The sequence below is a fragment of the Gossypium hirsutum genome, chromosome A12, assembly GCF_007990345.1.
Source record: "Gossypium hirsutum isolate 1008001.06 chromosome A12, Gossypium_hirsutum_v2.1, whole genome shotgun sequence".
In the NCBI taxonomy this organism is placed as follows: domain Eukaryota; kingdom Viridiplantae; phylum Streptophyta; class Magnoliopsida; order Malvales; family Malvaceae; genus Gossypium; species Gossypium hirsutum.
The window spans coordinates 101,765,871-101,778,393 of NC_053435.1; the positions used below are offsets into that span (position 1 = coordinate 101,765,871).

General features: G+C 31.5%; 2 protein-coding genes across 2 annotated transcripts; one reads left to right on the forward strand and one right to left on the reverse strand.

Annotated features, from left to right (window-relative positions):
• Nucleotides 1-1,929: 1,929 nt before the first annotated feature.
• On the forward strand, nucleotides 1,930-5,353 carry LOC107933461 (uncharacterized). The gene is made up of 8 exons (XM_016865674.2): nucleotides 1,930-2,310; nucleotides 2,399-2,467; nucleotides 2,590-2,619; nucleotides 3,074-3,106; nucleotides 3,800-3,870; nucleotides 4,198-4,279; nucleotides 4,615-4,707; nucleotides 4,821-5,353. Exons 1-8 carry the CDS (start codon nucleotides 2,197-2,199, stop codon nucleotides 4,869-4,871), a joined length of 543 nt encoding a protein of 180 aa, XP_016721163.1. The 5' UTR covers nucleotides 1,930-2,196; the 3' UTR covers nucleotides 4,872-5,353.
• A 4,042-nt stretch (nucleotides 5,354-9,395) lies between these two features.
• Nucleotides 9,396-11,765, reverse strand: LOC107933465 (abscisic acid 8'-hydroxylase CYP707A2). The gene is made up of 7 exons (XM_016865681.2): nucleotides 11,520-11,765; nucleotides 11,093-11,411; nucleotides 10,599-10,991; nucleotides 10,335-10,497; nucleotides 10,130-10,236; nucleotides 9,908-10,026; nucleotides 9,396-9,802 (listed from the first exon to the last, which is right to left on the reverse strand). Exons 1-7 carry the CDS (start codon nucleotides 11,717-11,719, stop codon nucleotides 9,712-9,714), a joined length of 1,392 nt encoding a protein of 463 aa, XP_016721170.1. The 5' UTR covers nucleotides 11,720-11,765; the 3' UTR covers nucleotides 9,396-9,711.
• Between the last annotated feature and the right edge of the window lie 758 nt (nucleotides 11,766-12,523).

Sequence of the window (12,523 nt, forward strand, 5' to 3'; positions counted from 1 at the left end):
ATATAAAGTTAAAAAATATTTTTAGAAATAATAATTAAAAATTTTAAAAAATATTATAAAACATTTTAAATATATATTACAAATTTTTTAAAATTAATAATATAAATTAAATAAGTAAAATAAATTAAGAAAATAATATAAAACTTAAAAAAGAAAAAAAATATAAGAAATAGACAAAATATAAGAAAAAAATAAAAAAGTTAAAAAATAAAAAAAGTAAAAAAAAATATAACAACCTGACAAATCAGAAAAGTGGTGGCGCCATTTAGAATGGCTCCACCCAAAAATAGAATTTTTTTTAAGTCTCCCGTCTTTCTAAATTTTTTAATATTTCCCTAGTATTTTATACTGGTGGATCCATTCAACATGGCTCCACCAAAAAATAATTTTTTAATACCCCTGGCTGACGTGGTAAAGTGGTGGCGCAATATCATATGGCTCCACAACTTTTTACTGTAGAAAATGTATTATTTTTGTACATAATTAAAAAGGTGATTTATTTTGATAATTAACTTATTTTTTAAGGTTACTTTTATAAAAAAGCCAGTAATCCATCCTGCCTTTTTTCTGTTGGCAATTAAAAGCATTGGTCCTATACCCACAATTGAAAGTATTTCCAAGAATTTTCTCTCTTTAAATAATAATTTTGTATTTAAAAAAAAAATTAATGTTTTATACGGTTAGCACTTGGATATTTTGGAGGATTAAAACATTATTTGATTTTTAAATTATCATTTTTTTATTTTAGTATTTAGACTCTTTTTTCCCTTCTAAATTTACATTTCAATAATCAAATTAATCAGATCAGTTCAATGAGGTTAAAAAAATTGGCTGAGACTATTAAAAATTTACAACATACCATCTAGCACTTGTGACATATTGCATCTATATGTATTGAAAAGTAAAAATATATATTCTAAAAATTAAAAAACATGGAAATAAAAATTAACTAAACAATTCAGAAATTTATCGTGGACTTTAACAACGGTTGACTGACGTTAACCGACATTTACTAAATTTAAATTTAAATTTTTGAAACATTTTAAAATTTTCAAGATTTTATATATATATATTTACAAGTTGTACATTTAAATTTCTTATATTCTTTTTAAATTCTTAATTTAGCTATTTTTTTCAATTTTCTGAATTTTTTTTACAAGTTTTTTGAGTTTTTGCAAAAATAAATATTTTTAAAATTATTGCAATTTCTCTAGAGTTTTTATATACATTAAAATTTTCAAATTTTTGTTATTTTCTAAAGTTTAACTAATTTTTTTCAATTTTTATTTTTCAGAATTTTCTAATAATTGAACGAATTACTATTATTTTTTTGAATTTATATTTATATATATTATAATTTTCTTAACTTTAATTTAAAAATAAAATTTCCTATTATTTTGGGTTTTTTATTAATTTTCTAAAATTTATATAAAAAATATTAATTTTATCCACATGGTACCTACGTCATATTTTAAAAGACTAAAAGTGCAACATGGCATTTTCGTATAGGCACACCGCACATGTTAGTCTATTTTATTTAATATAATTGATGATACTATATTGAACTGATTGATGGAATGTTATCAGTATAAAAAAACTAAACACTAAAATGAAAAAAATATAATTTTGGGTATGTCACGAGTTTGATAAAAATTTTAAATGATAAGAATATCCTCTATTTATTATTATATTACTAAAATATTATATATTAATATTATGTGTTTTTCACTACATTTGGAAAGTTAAAACTACTTTTCCACCATAAAATTAATGAGGAACACAGATAAAAACTGTGAAAGTGTTTTTTCACTCAAAAACAAAAATTAAGATTTAAATTATTTAAATATCATATAACTTAATTAGATTTTAAATTAAACAACTTTTTACATAAATTTTTTATAATTTACAATATATATTTTTATAACGAGCCCTATTCATCTTAAAAGAGCCTTTATTTATTTATTTTCAAAAGTGAGCGCTAACCCTCAAATTGAAAATTCAAACCATAATATATTTCGGGTTCTGAATCTCTCGCTTTCAGGCTTTCTCCCTCTCACATAAACACTCTTTGGTGGCGAATCTTGAGAAAAGAAAGCAAAATTTGAACATTGGTTGGTGGGAAACTAAGAAAGCGTCGCCAGTACTCTTTAATTGTGGTTTTTCGTGAGGCTGCTATTCTGATTTGTATCAAAGAAGATGGATTGCAGAAATGGCGGTGGTCCAGTCACAACAATAGGCAAAAGGCAATCCGATTTGAAGAAGTCTTTCAAGCTCGCCGTTCGCTCTCTTCTCACTACTTGTCCTACACAGGTTTTAATTTGGTTACCTCTTTTAATTCTCTTTCTACTGACAGTGTGGATTGATGCTTTCAAATGATTCTCTTTTTGTTCTCATGAAGGAATTCAGCAAAGCGTTTCCAAAATTTTCGAGTGTCGAGCAAGAACATCTCCACCAGCTTTTTATTCAGGTCTAACATTTTGTGTTTCAGTATTATCTGGGCTTAGCTTTCTGTTGATTTTGGGTGTAGAGCTTTTAAGGACTACTTTTAACTGATACTGATCTTGGTGCTAATTTATGGCAAATTTTCAGGTCATTACCTCTTTACATGGGAATATAGAGGTATGCATTGTCTTTCAGTTATCATGCCTTCTTTTTTTTCAGTTATTATTTTGCAGTGTTGTAATTTAACTGTCCCTTTAATTTCTATAATTTAGTCACCACATTCACTCCGGGCTAGTGATGTTTTACACGTAAAGCACTGTTTTCAACTCTGCTGCTTTGTTTGAATAATGTTAATTCTAATGGAAGGTTTTGGCTATATGGAACTAAGTTGATTAGTGAATACAATGATAATATAATGTAATGGAGCGGTAGTAGGAGCACCTATCTCCGTATCAAAGTTGGTGCCACTTTCAATGTTAATTTAGGTAGTGCCTAAGTCACTACTTTTCTGTACATGACCATCTTAGGTGTCCAGTTGAGGATTTTGTCAATTTTATTTGGTGCCTCACTTACTTCTCTTAACCATTAGATAGTATGTCTTATTTCTTGTTTTTCCTCTTCAATGTCTCAGGACGAATTTGAGTCTTTATGCAATGAAACACAGGTATTCCCTTTTATACTACTACAGTGACTGTTTCATTGATATCGGTTTATCATGCACCTGATGTAGCTTTCTTTCATCACTTGGATATGCACATGAATCGAGTAAAGTATTTTGGAAGAATAAGACCTTTTGGATCTTGCAGGCTATTTCATTTCCTTAAGCTCTAGTTGTCTAGAAGTTTCACAAAGATTTTTGGTTTAATGATGTGTAGTGAAAGATACAAATACCAGTTTTTGGGAAGGAAATGGGTTTCTGGAAGCACTTATGCAAAGTCTATAATAGTAACAATGGGTTTTATTTTAACTGAATTCACTTAAGATGGGTCCTCTATCGCAAATCAACAAAGACTTGATTTTCTTGAAGAGGGTTAAATGAGATTTAGTGGTTCAAATCTTAAATTGACCTTATCATCCGTTTGTGTATTAAAGAAATATCATCGATTTGAAAAAACCTGGCAAGAAAAGAACTAGAGTCTGGTATAAAAAACATTAGATATGAAAAGCCAATTGGACAGACTGCATAAGGTAACAACAGATCCCAAACTTGACCTAAAAAATATACACCCCACTTTGTGTACATGATTTCCTTTATCACATTCAATTTCCGGACAATTTTCTTGCATTGCATTGGTGTACATCTCTTCTATTGTAAGACTTCTAGAGACCTAGATTTTTAAGTTTCTTCAATTTGTAGGTAGGAGATGCCCTTGATACCGTGGAGCAACTTGTGGAAGAACAATCTCTTGACCATTTGTCTTCAGATAGGTAGGTACCATCTGGACTATAATGTTCTTTTAATGTTTGGTGCTTAACTGATAACAGTTAATTACATTTGTAATTCAATCCTATTTGGATATCTGCAGTTTCAAATTCAATTACCACTGATTTAGATTCAATTAATTTCTTATTCTGGAGTTTATGAGACTCTACAGTTTAAACTCGAACAAAATTGTTTTCCAAGACCACTTATGTTGCCTATGGTGGTGGGTCTTCCTTCATGCATTGTTTTCTCCAATGCCATGTTTTATATTCATATGGAGCCTTGTTGACTGTATTTTTTTCAATATGAACTGAAGAGGATTTTGAATGCAGGACTACTGTAATGGATGCAGTGCACAATTTTTCAGCAGCAAAGAAAGCTGAGATCCATTACTTAAGAGGCCTGCTGGAAAGGGTAAGAAATGAGTTGTGAAGTTTCTCTATTACAAATTAACTTAGTAGGCAATTCTAGGCAATTATTACCCTTTTCTCTTATTCGATCTGTTTAATTCTCATTCTTCATTTTGTGTGCTTAAAAGTATGAAGAGAGCTATTTAGGCCATCAAGATAGTCATACAAAAATTTTGAGGATTGTTGTCCAATGAAGTAGAACGCTGTTATTGAAATAGGCGGATTTTTTGGGCCGAAATGACATGTTATGATCTACCCTCATTGATTTTGCTTATTCTAATAGATAGATAAGAAACATAGGAAAGTTACGGCATATTTTCTTTCCAATTTGTTTTATAGGCTGAAGAACATAATCGGCTCATTCAAGCTCGGGTGGACCTACTTAGGAATAAGACACAAGAAGTCCCGGACATAAAAGATGTTATTGGGAAGGTGGGTAACTTTTTACTTTCCAGTCTCAAATATGGGCTTTAAGCAATGGGTTTGGTAGGTGAATATTACTCAGGAAGATCTTAAATTTGATTTACCTCATGTTACTATTGCAGTTGAGAGGTGGAATTTTAAGTTACAAGGGAACACAAAATGTGGAGCTTTAAATGGTCTGCAACTGGTGGGGCTGGCAAAGTGTATCTCAGACTGCAGTGACTGAGAAGCTGCATGGAGCGGTTAATAGTTACTGCAACAATACGTATTTGTAGTGAGATGTTGTTAAACCTTTAGCGTGGTTGTGGGTTTATGTTAAAACATAATTCTGGTGATTGTTATAAGTAAATACATTGCTAGTTCTAAACGTACTTCTACTTGTTTGGGTAAAGCAAAATGAGGAGTGTCGGGATTTGAGTGAAGTAGAAAGGTGTAAAGTTGGATTTAGACGGTAAGGCCAGCAAGAATGAATCAAGAAATCGCAGTGTTGGATTGATATGGCCTGCTCTGCTCTTTTGTTCTTGCTTTTGCTCCTGGCTAGTTCCTACAACACAAACACAATGGTACAACCGCTCAACTCAAGCTAACTATGCATGGCATTGCCATAGGAATATATTTTTATTTTATATGAATGTGTAATTGGAACGTTTTAGTATTTGCACATACGCCCTCCTTCCTTGGCTTCCATTTAAGTTTTGAGTTTAACTGTTGCTCTTGCTGTTGCCGTTGCCTGTTGGTGATTTACACACAGTTCCAAAGTATTATTAGATATATGATCATCCAGTTGCAGTGGGTGACGATGCATAGATACTTTTGTCAAAGCTACATTACTCCCGCCCAACAAAGAAATTAAAAGTAAGCTGACTGATGAGAATATGCATTGATGATGTTAACATGAACATTTTTTGTCAAAATTCATATTCATGCATCGAATGGAGACTAGACTATTTAACAGTTTTGAAAGGTCAACTGCCAGGCCAGGCAGGTACAAGCTTTGACTGATTGATTTTTCGTGCATCTCATTTCAAGTCAGAAGTTTCGGCTAACCATTTTCATTTTCTAAGTAATTATTTCATTCAAATTTCAATGGCAATAACGGTCCAGTTCAGGTGATGTTTGTTTTTGAAAGTATCAAGAAAGCTATTTTATTTAGCCTTTATTAAAAAAATGAATAAATTAATTCTTATATATTGTAAAACATGCAAATTCACAGGTACAACTATAAATACAAATTGATACCAACTTGACTAAAACTCTTATACATGATGAGATTTAGAGGCCTATGCATATAATTATGCATGATAGGTCTTAAATTTGAGTGCTCAACATTTAAGGCTCTTGTAACCAAAACCTTGTTAGTTTCACTTTTTCTTTTTCATTTGTCAAACAAATATTTTTTAAATAGTATCATCTCATATATATTACTTTTTCAATTTTATTTGTCAAGTATGAAAAACAAGGTTTTATAAATAAAAAAAATCACTTACGCTCTATGGTTTAAAAAATACACATGCTGAAAAATACACTAATTTTCTAAATTTTATTTATTAAATGATTTTTAAATAGAAATATTTTACCTTTAATTAGTTATTATTTTATTTTTATTATCTTCAATTTTTACGTTTAATTTTTTAAAATTAAAATAATAAAAATCTAATTAGTTATAAAATAATTATATTATATTATAAATTATATTATTTTTAATATAATCATATTGTAAATATAATGTATTTGATATTAATTTATAAATTTATTTTAAGGTACAAACATGGCCTACACATTGTGGGCATAAAATGAAATAAATATGGATTGAGAATCTATACATGATTTAGACAAAATAAGACTTGAATTTGAGATATAAATTAAGGTTAAATTATGTTATTAAACCTTATAGTTTGTGTAAGTTACGAATTTAGTACCTATATTTTAATTTTACCATTTTTAGAGTGTGTGCTTTTAGAATTTTAAAACTTTAGTACAAATCATATGGTAGCTATTAAATTCATTAAGTTAAATTCTGTTATTTTCAAAATTTAATACGTCGAGTATATTGTCGCATGTACATTGCCATGCCAGCTTGTTATTTCATATATTATGCAGAACAAAAACTAGATAATAGATTTAATAACTATTATTTGTGTTAAGACTAAAATCTTGAAATTAAAAAAATATAGTGACTAAGAATGATCCAGTTGGGAAACATGGACTAAACCTATAACTTTATACATAATACAAGACTAATAGCAAAACTTAACCAAACATATTTAGTTGTTAGTCCTGTTACCATTTAGTCAAGACTAAAGTTTCAAAATTCAAGAAGTACATAGACTAAAATTGACCAATTTGAAAATATAAAGACTAAATTTGATCAAATTAAAGTACATATACTAAACCTACAACTTACGTAAAATATAGAGTCTAATAGTAGAATTTGATCTAAAATTAATTTTACTAGATATAATTTAATGAATTATCTCAAAGGTAAATATATAAACCATTTAAATATTATGTAATTAAAATTTCATCATTTTGAAATTAAAAATAGAAAAATGAATACATAGATAGATAATAAGGGCACAATTATCTTTTATTTAAAATTTGTTTAGTAAATAGATCTCGTTCTAAATATTTGAGGTAAGTGGATTTTGTTTAAATCATAGAGAAAAATGTATTTTACTGTTGATTGAGTCTTAACTTGGTTGGCATCAACATTTTTGTTAATGCAAGAGGATGCATGTTCAAACGCCCTCAAGCGTGTTAAGTAAGTGTTTTTTACTCTTAAAGCTAAAGTGATTACATTATTATTTTTTTCATAGTTGTTTTATTTATTGGTTACCGTATCAATTGAGCTAAGACTTTTTTTTTAACAATCTCATTATATATTCTAATCTAATCTTTTCTTTTTGACATAATGTTTTGAATTACGTATAACCTCTCCTCGGCCCATAAATAAGAAGATAATATGCGCTTCAACGCATTCGAACTCATGTCCTCCTGCATTGGCAACAATGCCCATACCAATCAAATTAAGACTCAATCGGCAACTGAGCTAAGACTTAATAAACATCTATTTACTACTTTTATTACTAACAAGTGTTGGATACAGTGGTAAGATACACTGCACTTTCAAAGGGAGATGTAAGTTCCAGGGAGGGAAGGGCTGGTAGGCCCTGGCCCTCCCCTAAAATGGAAACTATTTATTTAAGCCCCAAAATTTTATAAAATTTTTAAGTTAATATATGGTAAATTTTATTTGGCCCCCCAAAATATTATAATTTCAAATTAGTACTTTTGAAAACCATAAAAAGATAAACTAATACAATAGTAGAATTACATTTTAACACTTATAAAAGTATATAACTTAATCTCGATCTCTTGGTAAGTTCGAATATTGGAGATAACATTATTGGGAGAGGCAACCGCGAACTTTGAACATGAACCGTAAACATGTATATTAAAAAAAATTACTACTTTTATTTGCTTTCAATTTAAAAGTAATATAAATTGAGATTGGAATCTATTGAATAAAAAAAACCATTAAATTTATCATTTAAATATAAAAGTAGACAATAATTAAAAACATAAAAGGGATGGACGTCCAAATCCATATTTATCCATGTAATGAGACATGGATAACTATTTCAAATAGAAAATCTAAAATGAATCCAAAAATCAAATTTTATTAAATCTCTTGATCTAAATATCGTTTTATTTTTGCATTCAATACTTTGAATCTGTCTTTTGTTTTGATTTATATATGAATATTTATTTCTTTATTATGTCAACTGAGATATTCAATAGCAATAACGTAAAAAGGTTTTCATTTCGCCAACTATATATATATACATATGTTAGTCAGTCCAAAGATGCTATTGCGTAGACAAGTGTTGTAGTACCACTAATACACAATTGACACTTGTATTGATAATTAATTAAACAAAATTTTAGCTTATTCTTCTCTAAAGTTGCAAATTGAAATAAGCAACTGAATGTCAAATACAGTACCTATTACTGCACATGTTATCTTTCTTGCTTTCGTATATAATAAATACAAGAATATCATAGTTGAATGTGACGATGCCGTCGTGCTTCTGTTGCTGACAATTGGACACACAATGGCATTGTCTTTTACAGATTTTGATTATATGCCTATGCCTAACTCTACATTCAATATCCATTTGTTCCATATATAGCTTTTAAGTGATGGGTTGGTTAGGTATTATATTTAAACTCTGTGTTAAGTGAATAAAAAATTGAGTAAATTATATTCAAAATCACTAAATTATTAATAAATTTATATTTTAATTATTCAGCTTTAAAAATTTATAAAATGATCATAAATTATTTGATTTAATTGTGCAAAAGTTAATCTTATACTATTGGAAAGCCTAATAATTTTGATGGTTTCATCCAAACAACTTTTATGATTCTAAACCACTCTTTTGAAGGTAAGGCATGCATGGAGAGCAAAACCAAAAACCTGGCTGTAACCTCAAAATTCTCCCCTACTCACATGCACAAGCAACCATCAATTCATTTAATTAGCTAATTTGGGAGCATTGGAAAAGAGTGTAATATATGATCACTCCATCTCCATATATCCATGCATATGCATGCACGTGTGTGTATATATATGCAAGCAAAGCAAAGCAAAGCAAAGCAAAGCAAAGGAATGAGTAATGAATTAAGTGAGTTGATATCTAAAATTTCAATATATTTGATAATTGATTTGCCTTGCGGACTTTCAATATTAGACTCCTTTTTCAGGATGAATACATAAACTGCAAATATCAAATTCATCAATTTGCTTCTTTTTCCTATGATGAGTTGAAGACATATGATTTGTTGGCAGAATTTAGTTTTTTCCCTTCTGCTGTACACTTGGATGTTGTTGCCTTGCCTTTTGCATGCTGCTAATCTTAAGTTTCTCCTTTTGGGTTTTGCCCGAAAAACAGAGAATGCTCCGTGTTTGTTTCTCTTGTAGAAACTAGAAAAAAAACTGGGTAATTGTCCTCACTTTCTGACTAATCTGATGGGCAAACCATTTTGGGGAAGCGCAAATGGACCATACTGTATCCCACTGTTACTACCCACCATTGACCACCTGCAAAGCCCAAATCCTATCAATTTTTATTGCCTGTTTTCTATTTATAGAAACTTTATTTTACTTATCCAACAAATAAAAGAAAAAAGAAAAGCCTTTTCCTACCTGTACTTTGTTGTCAGATGATGGAGAAGGACCATGATTTCCAGCTTGGCTAACTCATTCCCTGGACAAGAGTGGGTCCCATTGCCAAATGGCATAAATGTATTGGGTTTGGGAGCAACCTGTGTTCAATCATCAAAAACCAGCAGTCAGCATATTATACAATGTAGTATTATTATATGCGTACTGCTAGACTGCTAGTTTACTACCACTGCCAAAATTTACCTCAAATCTTGAGGGATCAAACTTTTGAGGATCTGGAAATATTTCTGGGCTGTGGTGAATGTTTCTAAAGAGTGGTAACACTTTCCATCCTTTTGGTATAAGATACCCTGAACCATATTTTTCACAAGAAAAAAAAGTCAAAACTATTAACACAAAGCGAAAATATAATATAATATATATTGGAATTGTGGTAATTTAAACTGACCTTCATATTCAACATCTTCCACTGCTTCTCTGAAGGTAAAAGATAAAATTGAAGCAACTCTAAGTGTCTCCTGAATCACCCTAGATGTTAATGGCATCTTCTTGGTATCTTCCCAACTCAGCTCTTGCTCCTCTTTACCTCTTATTATTGCCTCTTGTTCTTCCTGTAATGGAGAAACACATGCAACCAAGTCATTCATCGTGTTGAAAAGGAATTCATCTTTGTCGGATATGGGGATGTGAGGGGAAGAGATTTTGATCTTACAGTGACAGCTTGAAGAACGCTAGGGTTTTCTCCAAGATACTTAATTATCCATGTTATTACGCTGGCGGTGGTGTCACGAGCGGCAAAGATTACACCAATCACGTTGTCGGCAATTTGTTCGTCGGTGAGGCCTTCTTTGTCCCTCATGAAAGACCCAAGCAAGTCATTGCAATCCACCTGCTTCGTTTGCCTCCTGGTCGATATGATTTTGGCTAGAATCTGGGCTATCTCTTTCCTTGCTTTCATTGATTTGTTGAAAAGCGTACCAGGGAGGTTAATGGGCATGGAGTTGTACCCTTTCTCAAGGATATAGTAACACCTTTTCAGATCTTCTCTGTAAAGCACTTGATCATCCTTTCCGAATATCGATAGTAGAGCAACATTGAATGTGTACTGCAACCATCACATACAGATTGTAAATGTTAACGTAAAAACCAGAAACAGGGGAAGAAAAAAAAACAGAGGATGCGGCACAGCCCACAAGGAAAGCTTACGGTTTTCATTTCTTGGAAAGTGGTAATGAGACGGCCTTGCAATGAATGGAGGGAATGTTTGGCAATGGATTCGATGTTGGGGACGATGTTTTTGATGGAATCGGGCATGAAGGCACGGAGAACAAGCTTCCTCAACTTGGCATGGTAGGGTCCCTGGTTAAAGAAGATGGCCTGTTTGCCTAACATCCTCTCTTTACTTGCGGGGAATGTTGGCTTGAAGAGATGAGATTTGGTAACGAGCACGAATTTCGCAGCATCAGGGCTGGACATCATCACGCATGGACAACCTAGTATGTGGGTCTTGAATATGGAGCCATACCTGGAACAAAACAGAAGCAGACGCGGTCATTCTATATTTTTATCAGTATACTGTATAAACATAATTTACATGCAAAAGCAAGGGAAATAATAGCATTAGAGTCAGGACCTTTGCTGTTTGGAAGCAAAGAAGACATTAGGGTTCTGGGAGTAAAGGTGAAAGGTTTCACCGATGTAAGGCCAACCCATAGTTCCAGGAGGGAGAGGTAATTTGGGGCGATTGGGTTTGAAGAAATGAAGAAGAAGAGAATGGAAGAGAAAAATGAATAAGAATGGAGCAATGAAACAGAAGATGAAAGTAAATGCCATTGTAGTAAGAGTTGGTGGTGAAGTGGCTGATAAGTGGTGAAGGGAGGAAGTGAATGAGGGTGGGTATATATAGGCTCTCATAAACAAAACAAATGGCACGACAAGAGAAAGAGAGAGGAAAAGCAGGCCGTAGTTTGAAATACAGCTTGAATAAGGTTGAATTCCACACACGGAATCTCCCTCCAGGCCAGCTCATTATTGTTTTCGCTCATTAATACTATATGTATTTACTCAAACGACTCCAAGCTCATTACATTTGAATAAGAGAGGGAAGGCACGTGTCCAAAAAAAAAAAAAAACAAAGAGCGTGGGAGAGATGAGGGCTGGCTATAAAGCGAAACGAGGAAATGGCTTAGGCTTAGGCTTAGGCTTAGGCTTAGGCTTAGGATTGGGCATTAACGCACCGAAAAGAGGCAAATGCGAAACGTGAAAACGCCTTCCCTTAGTTACGCAACACAAAAAGACAGAAGAACACAACTCAAACTATCAACCTCTGTCCGTACTCCTTTTTGCCTTTCCTTTTACTACTTATTTTCTTCCCATTTTGCCTCTCGCCTTCACTACTCTCTGCATCACTTTCAAACTAATTGAGTTTCTTCTTCCTTCCACATTCCACTTATCACCTATCTTAACTTAAAGCAACGCCTATGACGTCGTTTTCTCAACCTATAACTTTTTCTCCAACTCTCTTATTTATCCGTTATAATTTAAAAAAAAAAATTCATACTGAAATTATTTTTGAAAAAAACAAACACCCGAGCAATAAATTACAACTTAAAAATGACTAGGTTTTAACCCTCACAA